The sequence below is a fragment of the Vombatus ursinus genome, unplaced genomic scaffold, assembly GCF_900497805.2.
Source record: "Vombatus ursinus unplaced genomic scaffold, bare-nosed wombat genome assembly UNPS02014821.1, whole genome shotgun sequence".
Lineage (NCBI taxonomy): Eukaryota > Metazoa > Chordata > Mammalia > Diprotodontia > Vombatidae > Vombatus > Vombatus ursinus.
Window position 1 is genome coordinate 45828089 of NW_020954599.1, and position 16638 is coordinate 45844726.

The 16638-nt window shown below is 38.8% G+C and overlaps 1 protein-coding gene across 2 annotated transcripts in view; it reads right to left on the reverse strand.

Annotated features, from left to right (window-relative positions):
- Positions 1 to 16638, reverse strand: part of GALNT7 (polypeptide N-acetylgalactosaminyltransferase 7) — a 172372-nt gene that overhangs the window by 63034 nt on the left and 92700 nt on the right. For both annotated transcript variants that reach the window (XM_027837349.1, XM_027837350.1), the window contains exon 2: positions 4868 to 5328. In XM_027837349.1, the coding sequence (XP_027693150.1) occupies positions 4868 to 5328 (461 nt within the window). The remainder of the gene's footprint in view (positions 1 to 4867; positions 5329 to 16638) is intronic.

Sequence of the window (16638 nt, forward strand, 5' to 3'; positions counted from 1 at the left end):
CTACTACTACTACTACTACTACTACTACTACTACTACTACTACTACTGCTACTAGAGTGGAAAAAATTAAATGCAGTAGTGTGATACACACAGACACACACATATCATACAACTATACTTAATTATGCAATATTAATTGTACAAAATTAAGTTACAGGGGCAGCTAGGCGGCACAGTGGATAGAGCACTGGCCCTGAAGTCAGGAGGACCGGAGTTCAAATCCAGCCTCAGACACATAACACTTAATAGCTGTGTGACACTGGGCAAGTCACTTAACCCCACTGCCTAGCCAAAAAAAAAAACCAAAAAAACAAAATTAAGTTACAGCTAGGTGGCACAGTAGATAAAGTATCAGGCCTGGAGTCAGACAGTCCTGAGTTCATTCAAAGGTAGCCTTAGAGACTTACTAGCAGTGTTACCCTGGGGCAAGACACTTCACCCTGTCTGCCTCAGTTTCCTCATCTGAGAGAGAGAAGGAAATGGCAAATGCCAAGAAAACCCCAAATGAAGTCACAGAGAGTCAGACACTCTGAAATGACTGGATAACAACGGTAGTAGTATGAAGTATATACACACATGTATACGTATGTAAGTGCACAAAATAGAGGTGCAATTACCTAGTTAACTCTCTTCTTTTGGTAACTGTGACTGTTGCCTCCAGGATAAATGGAGTAGAGGGAGCTTGTTGAAAAGGTGAACCCAAATTTGGAGTCAAAAGGAATCTTAAAGGTCATCTAGTACAGTTCCTTCATTTTACGGATGAAGTAACTGAGGTTAGGACAGGCTAAGTGATTTGCCTAGATCATACAGCTTTTAAAAGTCAGAGCTGAATCTTTGAACTCTGCCTCCAAATCCAGTGCTGTTTTCACTCTGGGTGAGCAGGAAAGAAGGGGAAATACTGGTATGAGAATTTACTTCATTTTAAATTAGTCTGGAAATTCCCTGTACATACCCAAAAGCTGTATTTGTAGCAACAAATTTCAGGCTGAGGTCAGCTAGAGAGTAGTATTTTGGGGGAAAGAACACCAACGGCATGTCTATCACAAGTCATGTGAAACTATTTTTTTTTTCTTAAGTGCTTCTTGGGGATTGGAACCAAGGGTGGCAAACTTTAGTGTAGAAGGCCTGGGGCACATTGTAGGTGTGCTGGAGAAGGAAGGGATGATGACATGCCAACAGTAAATCTCTAACCAGATTCAAATATAGGATATGGGGTCAATATATAGTCTGACAATCAAAACACTGAAATATGGAACAATCTTGTAGGAAGGGGAACAATCATTTATTAAGCACCTACTAGGTACCAGGCACTGTGCTAAGTGCTTTACAAATGTTATCTTATTCAAGATACATCCAAATGTATCTGGTAACTCTTATTAGAAGTTATTTTCTTTCTTTTTTTTTAGGTAATTGGGGTTAAGTGACTTGCCCAGGGTCACACAGCTAGTTAAAGTCAAATGTTTGGTCTGAGGCTGGATTTGAACCCAGGTTCTCCTGACTTCAGGACTGGTGTTCTATCCACTGCACCACCTCGCTGCCCTTAGAAGTTATTTTCAAATAACTTCATTTAGTTCCCTTAACAGAATCCCCCCCAAAATGACAGGCTGCTCAGAAGGCAATCTGTAATCTTGATCATGAACAGTAGTTAGGATTTGACTTTAAACCCACTGGAAAAAGGATCACAATAATTTTACCAACTGGATGAATGGATTTTAAATATCTTGGTACAGATGAAGGATTTCTTTGTTAAAACAGGAATGGGTAGGAGAGGAAGCCTTAACAATGCAGTTTAAGTCAATAAACTAAAATAAATAGAGTTACTATTTATTATGGAATGAAACAGAGCTAAAAATAATTTCTGTTGGAAGACAGGCATTCCTTAAAAACAGAAACATCCCACTGACAATCAGAATGAAATTATCAGTAAATAAAAGGCATATAGGTGACATAGTGGATAGAGTGTTGGGCTTTTTAAGTCAGGAAGATCTGGGCTCAAATTTTACCTCAGACACTTACTAGCTATGTAAGCCTAGACAAATCATTTGACCTGTCTGCCTGTTTCATCATCTGTAAAACTGGGTTAGCACCTTACCATTCTAGGTTGTTGAGAGGATAAAATGCGACATTTGTAATGTGCTTTGCAAACTTTAAAGTGCTTATCATTATCATTATTATTATTATTATTGTTATTAGAAGCATGGTTTTTAGTGGATAGGACACTGAACTGAAAGTCAAGTTCAACTATTGCCTCCAATACTTATTAGCTAGTTGACCTTGGACAAGTCCCTTCACTTGCCCATGGCTCAGTTTCTTCATCTCTAAAATGAAGGGTTTGGATAAGAAGGCTTCTAACGTACTTTCCTGTTCTAAATCTATGATTTATGTAATACTTGGCTTTTTCAAACTTCTCTCAAATCCTCAAAGGTCCCTTCCAGCTCCAAAGCTATAAACCAATGATATTCTATGATCTACTGTCTTGTTTTATAAATGCAATTGAGGTAGCAGAAAAAGTTTAATATTTAATCCACTGAAGAAGTCATGACTATTGCATCTTTCAAAAATTCAAAACAAAGGCTTTAGATTATATACCTCTGATTTTGTGACTTTGTGGAAGGAGAAACGTGCAAAGAAAATAATGGGTTTCTAAAGTATCCATTCACAGTAATGTGGTGGGAGAGGGAAGAGCCCTAAGTTTCTAATTGTACGAGAAGAAAATACAAGAATTTTTATAGAAAATAGTAAGGTAGGTGAAGTCATTTTTGGCTCAACCCACTGATAAAAAAAAAAAAAGACCTGTACATAGCTCCTTCCAAAAAGCGGTCATTCAATCCCTTTAATAAGCAATCAACAGCTAGTAAATTACTCAGTGAGTGTAATTCACAACCACAGTGTACATAAGCATGAGTCAAGCGAGCAGCTGGACAGTTCTGTACTGGGTTTTGAGTATGGAGAACACTCGTCTGAAAAGACAAAAGCAGTCACAGTAACAAAGAAGCTAGCCACGGTGTCAGATGCCACAGCTGCAAAAGCAACCCAAAACTTGGCATCAAAATCTATGGTTGGTTGGTTTCCAGTGTAACAGTGGCAAGATAATGGGGCGAAAAAAGCTCACTTCTCTAGCTAAGCAAGCAACAAGGTAGGGCTGGCCAGACCTGTGGGCTATTGATGGTCTGAATACCTGCACATTCCATGGAATCCTGCACTTCTGTCCTTGATGAGTGTTTGAGAACCACTATGTTGAATGTGCAGATTGCACAAAGTCAGGAAGGGTGGCTAATGTGCACATTATCCTGCCAATTCACAGTCCGAAAGAACCAGTTGTTTTCTTTCTGTAGGTCTATTTTTAAAAGCATGCTCTTATGATCTTCCTCATTGTGGCTTATGAACAAGGTAGAGTAGCCACTATGATGGTTTTTAAATTGTTCTTTCTAAATAATCTCACTGTTAAGAAGGGTTTTCCCACAGAAAGCCAGTTGTGGTAAGAATTCAGATTCCAAAAAAGGCTGCTGGGAGCTACAAAATGTAGTTAAGGAAGAATGTGAAAGCACTCATGTAACAAATTCTCATACATCTTGATGATTTAACAGAAGGCATATGTCTGGACACATCCATTAATTATTAGGGAACGGTGGTCCTGATTTCTTCTTAAATGATAACAGGGAGAACAAATGGAATGATAACATCAAATGTTAAAAGAAATGAAAACTTTACTTTTCTGATTTTTAAAAGGAAGAAATTATGGAAGATCACAGGATCATAGATTCAGAGTCTGAAAGGCCCTCAGATGCCATCTAATCCCATTCCCTTTATTTTACAGAAGAACCCATCTGTAAAATGAAGGGAGTTAGATACTTAGAAAGGTTAAATGGGCAACGCGGTTATACAGCTAGTAAGGGTCAGAGGCAGGATGTGACCTCATATCAAATCATTAGCACTATACATTCTATATTTTGAAATTCTATGATACTGTAAATTCTAATTAAGGGACAAAGCCAACACAATCCCTTGTAATTTCTCCTAGCAGGACCAAGAGAGGAGGAGGGCAAAGAGTGCTCATAGAGCTTATACAGTGCTTTGCTGTCATGAAATCCTTTCACAAGAATCAATGCCTTTGATTCTCCACAACAGACAGGACATAGGTAATGCAAACAGAATTATGCTCCCTTTACAGATAGGGAAAGTGAGGCTTAAAAAGGTGAAGTAACTTGCCCAATAGGTGGATGAAGGGGAAGGGGGCTTTCTGAACCTAGCAAGGTCTTTGGACTTGAAGTACATCACTCTTTTTACTAAGCCACAGGGCAAAAGAGGCAAGAATAAGGCTTTATTCAGTTTGTCTTAAACTAATGGAGTTCTAGTGGATCCCAATAAATAAAACTGGAGAAAGAGAGGAAGAATATAGATAAACAGATGGCAAAACTGTAAACATCTACAAAATGAAACTAGAAAGACTGCAGATTATGGACGGAAATAACTAGATCAGTTTTTGTTTTTTTTTGTTTGTTTTTTTTTAAAGCACAAGATACCAGATGCTGGAGGAGAGGAGATTTCTGAGAGAAAGAAGATAAAGAAAACACCGTTGAAAAGGTCAGGGAAAATAGTACTGGAAAGTTAATGCAAATAAATATGTCTCTAATTAGTTAGATGGAAATCTTACCTGAACCCTCAATTAGTAATCTAAAAGATTGTAAAGCACATTCCTACTCACCTACCCCTGTCTCCAGAGAGCCACCACTTTGAACTACCAGTAGCCCAATTAGTCCCTTTGAAAGAAATAAATATCTCCCTTTAAAAAAAAAAAAAAAACTATGCCTTTGCAAACCCCAAACCAAACTACTCCTAAACAGAATAGTAAGAGGCATCTGCTTACTCTTCCTGTCGCAAGTCATTGATGCTGCGGTCTAGTGAGATCAAATCACTTGCCACCATGTTAAATCCAAACTCTTTAATGCTGGCATGAATGGACTCTTTGTAGTCTGGTCCCAAGACATATGGCTTTGCTTCCTCTCCAGGGCCACCAAGAACACCATGAGGTTCAGGTTCTTTGGGTTCAAAATTACCAATGATTCCTGGGCGGAGCACAGGATCATGGTAGGTCAGTGTCTGAGGCTTAAAAGTGAGATATTGTCTCTGGAGGGCGTTTTGCTGGTTGACACCTCCAGCTTGATGCTCTTGATCATTTTTGGCTTTGTTTTTTCTTCTAATAGATTCCAAGTCCACTTCTACCCCTTCCACGTGGGGCCAAGGTACCACAGGTTTGAATCTGTCACCCCCAGGAGCTAATCCGTTGCTTCCTCTGTTAAGGATGGGAGCATTGGCATCTCTGCCTTCCTGTACAAAGAGGAAAAAGGTATACAATGAGTACATCAGGGCTGAATTTATGAAATGAATTTTCACGTTTTAAGAAAGCAAACAGAGGCAATGATAAAATAGTTTAAGGTGTAAATCCAAAACAGTTCATTCATCAGAACCTCTTCACTGGAAGGTATCTTTTAAGTTGGGATATGAAGACATTATTTACTATAAAATTCCCTTTCCATGCTAAATAGATGGAAGCATCTTCTCATACCACTCTTTTTTATGAACCTAACTTCTTGTCTCAGGTTTCTGAAAGAAACAAATAATTAAGACCCTAAACAGTGATACATACATTTTACTTACAGGGTACATAAAAATGAAAACTTAAAAACAGGTTGTATTACCCTGGATGTGGTTTCTCCAAAAGTCCGGCATATGATAAATAAAATTTCTCTGCTGTGATAAAGCAGCCTGGTGGCAGCTGTATTAGTGGTATCATCTATCACTAGGCTAGCTGGCTCCATGCCTAGAATGATGGGTGACTCAGGTAGGGGTTTGTATTCAACGAACCTGCGTCAGCATTTTCCTACTCAACAAAAGAGTATGGCTCTAACCAGTTCAGTTTGGAGGGCCTGGCTTATAAATCATGATTTAGGGATCACAATGCTGATGATGCCAAGAGGCAGTAGTGGTACAAATGGTTAAGTATAGTGGCATTCAGTGAAGGTTGCCTTACAATTCTCTCCTGCCCCCTTTGCATCTAATGGCCTCATGACCAGGGAAGACCCTCAGAATCATGTTTAAGGTCAAGGCACTGGTTAATCAACTTTGACCTAATATCCTTCTCTTTCTGCCTCTTAAGTGGGCTAAAAGCAGCTACTAGCTATAAAGGCAAAGCTTTTAGAAAGGGGTTCTTTGACCATATGGTAGAGCAATATGCAGGAATTCTGTTTTACTGGGATCCCAGAAATGACTTCAAGGGAACATGAAAATGGGAGTAATTGGAGGCAACGAAGACATGGAAAGAATTTCCAAGTGTGTTACAGGCTATACTGCTGTAAGGGGCAATGCCTTGGGGGTGGTAAGGGCCCTACCTAAGAATGGGAAGATGCAAAACTGGGTCAAGGTTTTGCTGTGCATTAAGAGATGATCCCCTTGACATACTATATTAAGACACATTCTTTTCTCCCTTCCCCAAACCCTGCCCCCAGCCACACCCAGAAGTGAATACAGCAGTAAATCTGAAACTCTGATCTGGAGTTGTGGCATAGTTCATTTAAAGAAAAAAGTAATTTCCAGAGCACTAAATAATTGGCATAAGGGGACAGACTTCAGGTCTGTTCAAGGGGCTGGGATGACCATAGTAGCTCACATTTATATAACTCTTTAGGGCTTATGGAGCCCTTTCCTCACAACAACCCTGTGGGGATAAATAGGAAAAAGTATTATTAATTTCCATTTTACAGATGAAGAAATTGGGTTTCAAGGTGGTTAAATAACTTGCTCATGATCTCACAGCCAATATGTAGACTGGCTGATCTTAGAGTCCTATGAAAATTATTGGTTTTGGATTAGAACAGAGATTTCATTGGTGTAAGGAACTCCTAGCTAGGAAATTCTCTCTACCTATTCAGAGAAGTGCCTGCTCTATAACTTATAGTCTTACAGAGTTCCCGGAAGTGGTATCAAGTTAAGTGACTTGCTCAGGGTCAAGCAGCCAGTGTGTGTCAAAGGCAGAACCTGAACCCTGGACTTCCTGACTCCCAAGTCAGCTCTATTCACTATACTGCACTGCCTGTCAAAAATACGAATAATGATGAATATGAATGTTCTTGACTCAAGTCCCCTGACTCCAATTCCAGGCCTCCGTGGCACAGCCAAGTTGCAATGAGAAGAGAAAATGATAACAGTAGAATCTTTAGTTGATTCAAAGTCCCTCTTTTTCTATGTTAAAAAAGCATTTTGATCTCTTCTTGAAGATCTTTAATTCCTAAGACTTCTGCTGTGTGCTTTTAGAAAGACGGGAAGTAGAGAGAACAGGAGAGTTCTAAATTCCAAACCACGAGTCAGAGCAAACCCTATGAGAGTTTCTGAAAATATCACAGGTTCTTGGGAACCTGAAATAAGTAACTTCTTATGCTCTACACCAGAAATATCAAACAGCCTAGTTGCCTGCAGGATGCCCTCAAACAACACTTCCCAGGGTGCCCCCAACCAGATTAAAAAGTAATTGGGAAATATTTAACAAAATAAAGAAAAATACAATAAAAGGTAGTGAATATCACGTTTTAAAATTAACTCAACATGCAGGCTGCAGGGATCCTTATGCATGGATTAGTAGCTGAGTTTCTACATGAGTTTGACTTTGCCGCTCCACCTCGAGTCTTAAGAAACAGTCTAGAATAGAGACTGGCTCTGAGAATTCACTGGTAGGAGTTCACAAGAGAATCCCCTATTGTGGGGAGTGGGCCAAGGGGGACTGGCACCTTCTCTGCACCTCAGACAGCTGCCTGGGGCAGCGACAAGTTAGGTGATTTTAGAGTCACAGAGCCAGTATGTGTCAAAGGCAGGACCTAATAAAGGGCCACAGGATTATGGATTCAGAGTTGAAAGAAGGCCTGAGAGGTTAAATGACTTGCTCAGGGTCACACAACTAGTGTCTGAGACAGGATCTGGATTGAGGTCTTAATGACATCAAATCCAATGCTCTAACCCAAGTCTTCCTGGCTCTTAGGCCAGATATCCAGTCACACAATATGACCTCTCAAATGTTATTAAGTGGTTCAACTGATGGAGTGCCAGGTCATGAGTCAGGAAAACTTGAGTTCAAATCTGGCCTCAGACACTTACTAGCTGAGTGACCATGGGCAAATCATTTAGTCTCAGTTAAATGCCTCCATTTTTTTCATCTGTAAAATTGGGATAATAATAGCACCTATCTCCTAGGGTTTTTTTTTTAATGATGTAAATGAGATAATGTTTATAAAGTGCTTAACACAGTACCCATTACATAGTAGGCACTATATAAATGTTAGCTATGATTGTCATTATCATATTATTTAACAAATATTTGCAGGGCTCGAGAAATAGGTATTGATGGATGGTCACTCTGGGTTGTCCATCCAATTGCATATCATAATCTGGAGCTGGGCCCCAGAATGCCAAAGAAGGGAAGTGGGGGCCAGATTGCCTTTGGGAAATTGCACAGAGCTCTCTTAATGACCCCAAAGCTTCTGCCTGCAAGCATCCTTTTAACAGGAATATTTTTTCTGTAGTGTTTTGTTTCTATGAGTCATCTAATTCTATAGCTTCAGAAGGATTGAAATTTGGGCTGCTAATCCTGGCCAGCTGGTAATGCTCTCTTCCCTTCCCCCTCAAAAAATGACCACAGATTAACGCTGACATATTTTCATATGTGTATGCGGTCTCTTCCAATAGAATATAAGCTCTGTAAGGATAGGGATTATTTCATTTTTGTTTTTCTATCTTCAGTGCTTAGCACATAGCAGGGATAGGAAAGAGATTTGTGATTTCTTGGATATAAGGAATTGCCACAGGAGAAAACTTCCTCTACTTCCCTAGAATGTATATTCTTATTACAGAATGGCCTCAGTTCAAGTGATTCACCCAGGACCACGAGCGGCCAGTATTGGTCAGGGGTAGGAAAGATCTTTCTGGCTTCTAGGCTGACTCTCTATTGATGATAAGATCCACCTTACACACTATAGAGATTTAATAAATTTTTGTTAAGTGCTCACCAAAAGGGCAATGGAGAAGAATCACATGGCGCATACAAAGATGTTGCAGCTCATTACAAGAGAATACTTATTCCAGAATAAAGGGGTGTAAAAGTTGTCATGGAGCAGCTAGGGGTGCAGTGGATAAAGCACTGGGCCTGAAGTCAGGAAGACTCATCTTTCTGAGTTCAAATCTAGCCTCAGACACTTACTAGCTATGTGATCCTAGGCAAATCACTTAACCCTATTTGCCTCAATGTCTTCATCTGTAAAATTAGCTGCAGAAGGAAATGGCAAATCACTCCAGTATCTTTGCCAGGAAAACCCCAAATATGGTCACAAAGAGTTGGATGTGACTGAAACAACTGAGCAACAACAAAAAGGTTGTCATTGGAAAAAATGTATGACCAGGGAAAAAGCAGGGCTGGATGAGCAGGAAGAATGAATGCTAACCAACGGATCCTACTCCTACGAGCTCAACTCTATCATTTTTATGCAATGTCAAGAAGAGAAGGTGTCTAGCTAGCATGCTGGTTAGATGTACTGGGGGGATTTATAGGATGACAGACAAGAATGGTGAAGATGGGCAGGCACATATGGTCTGCCATCTCCTTCACTGGTCAAAGCACCCACACTGAAGAAATCACATTTTCAAATTCCATAAAATGACAATCTGACCAAAGACAATTGAGAATCACCATGTCAGACTTTCACATTAATGAATTCATAAAGGACATAAAGGAATGGATTCCAAACTCCTCCCCCAAACCATAAGAATACATACCTCCTCTTCTTTATCTTTGACTGGTAATTAAAAGTCTAATAATAATTGAATAAAAGTAAAATAATAATAATAATTGAAACATGGTCTATCTATAAACTCCGCCTGTTTGATTCTGCAGCCAAATTCAACAAATCCCAATTGACTAGGGGTAGAAAAGAGAATCACTGGATGATCTTCCAAGGTCAGCCTATTCATGGAGTGGAAATATACTGGAAAATAATATCACTTCTAAGCAGATGGTGGTTAGGTCAGGGTACTCAGCACAGCCTCACCCTCTTCCAAAGCTAAAATAAAACTAAATTGTTTATAATATTTCCCAAGATGGCTGGGCTTTTAGAAGAGTGATATGACCTCAAAGGGATTTAGAAAAATGGTCCTTGGAGATTGTGTAAGCATCACTGGCTTAATCAGATTTAGGACAGTAAGCAAACTGCAACAATAAGCAAAATGTGTACAATGAACTTAATGGAAGGTTTATGTAAAGCCCCAGTTCCCTTCAGGAATTACTTTCGGGTATTCAGCTTTTCAAAAATGGCCACTACTGAATAATATGCATTCTATTTACAAGATTCCATATGACCAGGGAATGTTAAGGACTAACCAAGCCAAAGCTGGCTCCCCAGCTCAAAAAATGTGAACCCCAAATGAGCTTTTCAAGAAATAAAGCTGTTGCCTGAGTCTTCTCTTCTGTCACTTCTGCTGAGCCAGTTAGTTTTTAACTGAAGAAGTTGATAATCAAAGTATAACGAATAGAACAGAAAGAGTAGGCAAAAGAAACTAAGCAAGGTCTACACTGAGTCTGAGATCTCCCAGGTCTTAATCTTAAAGGTGCAATGGATTATGGGTGGGAGTGTTCAGGGAAGATCTAGATTCAACAAAGACCCTTGGATTCCCAAAATAGGCCCTTTCTTTCTGGGCTCATTTGTATGGGATACTACACTGGCCTTCTGGCCAGAAGGTGGAGTAACGTCCAATGAAGCTAGACCTCATTGGGATCACAGGTTGGGGTTAGGTTACATAGGACTTTAAATTCTAACAGAGGAGTTTATATTTTATTCTAAGCAATAGAAAATCACTGTAAACCTGTAAAAATCATAGGGCTGGACTAGATAGCCTCGAAGGTCCATTTCAACTGGATCATTACGCTTAAAAGCCAGAGAATTAGTGCTAGTCAACTGAGCTCTCTGTTCCACAGGTTTCTCTGTTTCTGGGGAGGGGCTGGAGCCAATAGGAGGGTGACAAACTTGAAAGATACACCAGTTCCTAGGTGCCATCTAGGTACAGTCCTTAGGCAGCTTGGACACAAGGTCATGTTCCAATTGGGAAGAGTAACTACATAGTCACAACATATGAAGTATTTATCAGAGCTGCAACAAACTAGGACTCCTTGAGATGGCAGCCTTAGAATGTGCATGTGGTTACATAAACCAACAAAATTCACATCAAGATGCCCTCAATTGCTAAACAGGCAAAATCTGGAACCTGTGTTTGCAAACTTGGAGGCTCATACATTGACTCTAGTTTTCTTAAAGCAGGGGCATGTGGTATTTAATTTCTTTTTTAAAAAATTTTAAATTAATTTATTTTGAATTATGAACAATCACTTCCATAAGCTTTTGAGTTTTAAATTTTTCTCCCCTTCCCTCCCCACCGCCCCTAGATGGCACACAATCTGATATAGGCTATACATATATATTCCTATTAAACATATTTTCACATTAGTGATGTTATAGTAAGAATTAGAACCAATAGGAGGAATCACCAGAAAGAGGAAACAAAACTCAACGGAAGAAAAAAATAGCAAATAGTATGCTTTGATCTGCATTCAAACTCCATACTTCTTTCTTCTTTATGGATAGCATTTTCCATCACGAGGCCTTTGAAGATGTCTTAGATCCTTGTATTGCTAAGAAGGGTTAAGTCTATCAATATTAGTCATTGCACAACCTGGCTGTTACTATGTACAATGTTCTCCTGGTTCTGCTCATTTCACTCAGCATCAGACCATACAAGTCTTTCCAGGTTTTTCTGAAGTCAGCCTGTTCATCATTTCTTATAGCACAATAGTATTCCATTACATTCATATACCACAACTTGTTCAGCCATTCTCCAATTGATAGGCATCCTCTCAATTTCCAATTCTTGGGCATGTATTTAGAGACAACAGAGTCATCTATAGAAATGCATGCTAAAGCCCAACACCATTAGGTTTACTTTTGCAAACATAAAAATTGAAGCCAATGAGGGGAGAGGGGTTGAGGAAAGAAAGCTGAGAAGCTTTTGCAAATATGAAATACAGTCCACTGTGAGTTATCTACATTTGTGTATCATTGCTAGCAAATTTTTTGTCCCAGTGTGTCTTTCCCCTTCTCCTTTTCCAAATCCTCACATGATTTTGGGTAGCTTCCTCCACCATAAGTAAGAATGCATGTGGAGAATTAAAGCTAGTTCTCATATTGGCTTAATAATAATATTAATAATAATAATAACTAATGTTTCAATAGTACTTACTGATGAGGTTTGGGAGTGCTGGGATCCTGAGAAATGCCAAGGCAGAGTCACCAAGAACCAAATCACACACTCAAGCCATCTTTCAGTCAAGAGGCAGTTTATTGTAATGCCAATAGTAGCAGGTGAAGTTCCTTTCTAGAACTTGCAACCTAATGGACGTGAATCTAGAGCTTATATAGAAAAGGTGCATGCGAAAGGAATGCCAGGGATACTAATTAGGTAATGTAGGGGTCCAGGTGTCTCAGGAGTAGGCATCAGTGATCTATGGATAGGAAAATGTAGGGAGTTTTGCAGAGATAACTTTGTTGATATCAGATATTGAGGGAGTTGTCAGAGGCATGGACCTTGGGGATCTGACTTGAGGGAGAGTCCTTGGGCCAGGCGCCCCTATGTCTATCCTTTATCTAAGGAATTGCAGGGTCAGACCTGCATGTGTTCCACAACAAGGGAAAGTTTTCTCACAGGACAAGGCACATACTGAGAGATTGAGAAGCTTCCAGAGACATGATCTTAGGGCTTTTTGGGGTCCATGTCCCAACACCCCATCACTTATTATGTGCCAGACACTATGCTTTGAAATTACGATCTCATTTGATCTTTACAACAACCCTGGGAGATAGGTGCTATTATTGTCCCCATTTTACAGATGAGGACACTGAAGCAAACAGAGGTTAAGTGACTTGCCCAGAGGCTGAATTTGAACTCAGGTCTTCACGACTCTACGCCTAGCACTTTATCCACTGTACCACCTAGACACTTAAGCAAAATAGAATTAAGAATAAGCTAAATGGATTATAGTTATCCCTTCCACATTGAGGTCTTCCACATAGGGGTGTGGCACCCCCCCTCACCCCCATCTGGAAAATCCACGTAAAAATTTTTGGCCCTCACTTTGAACCAGAGAAGAAGTCTGAATTTCTTTCTTTTTCTTTTATGGGGTGTTTACAGTACGTTTTTGCAAAATCTGGGTTGATTATTACACAATACTATACAAATATTTTATGTATTTCTGAGTTTCTAAACTTTTTCTGTGTTATCTGCAGGCCTTCACATGTTGTCTGCGGCTTCTGCAAAACTCTCCCCAAAATCCCCACTCAATTTCTTATTCTGACCTGCAATATATTGAAACCAATAAGGGAAAGTCACAAGTGGAAGGAATAACTATATAGCAAAGAATTTATATGGTGTATTATAAGGCAGAGATTCTAGGTTAAGCCATTGTTATTACAATGAGTAACTGAGAGACTAATAAAAATCAAGCTTTCATCAGTAGTTTCAAATTAATGGTCAAACAGATGGGGAAAAGTAAAACAATCAAGTGAGTAGTTTCAGATCAATGGTCAAAACAGAAGAGTACACATTTGAGTACACTTGGGTACTTTGAGTACATGTGTAAAAAAAAAAGATAAATACTTATAACCTGCCTAAATAATCTCTCTCCCCACACACTGAGTAGATCTTATGTTGAGGATTTATAGGAGGACATAACAAGAATCTGAGCTGTATCATTAGTTTATTATATCATTAGATTAGATTAGGAATGCCCATATCAACACTTGCATGGAATTATGATCTCATTGAACCACTACTGGCCTACGGAGTACCCAGTGCTGAGCTACGTGACGAAGATTCAGTATGCATCACTGGAGAGCATATCCGCATCCATGAGTTAATGGATCTACTACAGAATTAAAATACTATTAAAAAGGCGATTTGTGAGCATTTAAAGTGGTGATCACTAACTACCAGCAAGTTTCATCCAGTATAGATTAACCTCATTTCCTTTTTTGACAAGAGTTGCTAGACTAATAGATAAATGAAATACTGAATATCAAGATTTCAGCAGTATTTATTAAAAGCTGGAATAATAGGACGGAGCTAATAAGATAAATTTTAATAGCAATAGATGAAAAGTATTGTTCTTGGGCTCAGAATTTAACTTTATAAGTTTAAGATGAGTGAATGAATAAAAAAGCTTTTATTAAGAATTTATTAGGTACCAGACACCGGGCTAAGAGCTATGGATACAAACACAAAAAACAAGATAGTCCTGCTATCCTCAAGAAGCTCACTTTTTAAAAAAATTTTCTTTTTGAGCCTTCATTTCCCACCTCCTACTACTTCTTCTACCTCCCATTGAGAAATCAAGAAAACTAAAACTCCTGGTAGAAACATATATATTCAAACATAATGAATTCCCACATTAGCCATGTTAAAATATATACATACCTATGTATACGATACACTTATGTGTGTATGTATATATATCATATATATATCATATATATACACACACATATATATACACATACATATCACAATGTATGTGACTGTCAATCTGTACTGAGACCATCTTCTCTATTTCAGGAGTTGGGCAGCACATTTCATTTCGGGTCCTTTGGAATTGTGATTGATCAGTGTATTGATCACAGCTCCTAAGTCTTTCAAGGTTATTTTTACAGGATTGCTATTATTATATAAATTGTTCTCCTGGTTCTGTTCCCTTCACTGAGAAGGAGCTGTTATACTCTTCTATTTGTATCCCCAGCCTACAGTCATCACATAGTAAGTGCTTAATAAATGCTTTTTCATTCATTTTCTCTATCTAAGTCAACACTTGAACTCTTCAGGGACTTCCTCTTTCCCACCTCAATTTCAAGAAGCTCTGAATTCTTTTTAAGAAGAAAGTATCTATTACTATGTTCCCCTTGGTTGTTTTAATTAATTTATTCAGGATTGTTCCTTCTAGTTGTTTGATGAACTTTGACCTCTTAGAGCAATGCCTTCATCCTTCCTGAACGTGAACAAATCTGCCAAGAAAACAAGGCAAAGGTAAAAGAATATGAAAGTTCTTTTTCCTAGAAGTCAAATTCTTAAAAAAATTTCAAAATTCTTTGAAAACCAGTATCACATACCATATTCTTTAGAAGGTATGAATCTTTAAAAGTCTCCCAAGTTTTAAGTTAGCCAGCATTTAATTTCCACAGCCAACTACAAATCAATTACGCATTTTAGCATCCTGATAATATATATCCTTCTCTGTGTATACTCTGCATTAGGAATCTACCATGTGTGTATAAACTTCATACATGTATGTATGTGGACTCATATGTATGTATTCATGTATTCACCTATGTATGTATTAATCTTTGTGAAGTCCTCCTCACTTCCTTTTCCCCATACCATCAATTCTGGTGTTTTGCAAAGTAAACCGAATCTTTTTGATTCATAGTATGTATAGAATACTTTTCTGTAGACACCCACTTATCTCCAGATATGTATATGTGGTTGTGTGTGTGTGTGTGTACACACACTCATGCATACATACCGATAGATACACATACATGTACATAACCTGTTGCCAAAGACATAGTTCTAAAGGTCTAAAGATCTGGCCATGTCATTCCCTTATTCAATAAGTTCCAATGGCTCCCTACTGCTTCATTAGGACCAAACATAAACTCTTTAGTTTAGCATTTAAAACCCTTCACAAAATGGCTCCTGCCTTTCTTTCCAGACTTATACTTCCCTTTCTCTTACTGTGCAGCCTGCTCTGTGTCACCTCCCATCTTGGTGCTTTTGTATAGGCTAAACCCAATGCCTACCTCATTTTTGCCTCTTAATATGGTTTGTTTCCGTAAAATCCCATTTCAAGGACCACCTCCTGTGTGAGACCTTTCCTGTTTCCCCAGTTGCTAGTACCTCCCTCCCACTCCCTTGGTTTTACTTCTCAAATTTCTTCTTTCCTGCCTCCCACACATACTACCTTACTTTGGGTAAGCCCCTTACCTTCTTCATACTCTAGGCAACTCTATAAATTACAGAGAAAGTGCCCCACTTACACTGGTAGAGGGAGTTTCCTCATCTGGGAATCCCCTGTACCAATGAAATCACAGTCTCTATCCCTTTTGATTTTATGTCAACATATATGTCCACATATGTATACATGTTGTCCCCCTGAATAAATGTAAGCTCCTTGAGGGTAAGTACGGTTTCATTTTGTCTTTGTGTCCCTCTGCTCCTGGCACAATCTTTGTCACATAATGCTAGGTACTCAATATACTTAATATACATATTCAGGAACCTCTTACTTTCCCCTACCCTCCCACCAAAAAAAAAGGCAATCTGATACTTAAGGGTTAGGTTAGATCAGGCTGGACTTCAAAAATATTACCTTTAGTTTTCCAAATAAAAATGGAGGAAAAAGTTTAGAACATCTGTAAGAGTATTACAAAGTAAAGAGTTCACATGGCAAGATCCAATTTCATTAGGAAGGTATTTTTTTTTAAGTAGTATTTTTTGACTTTTTAA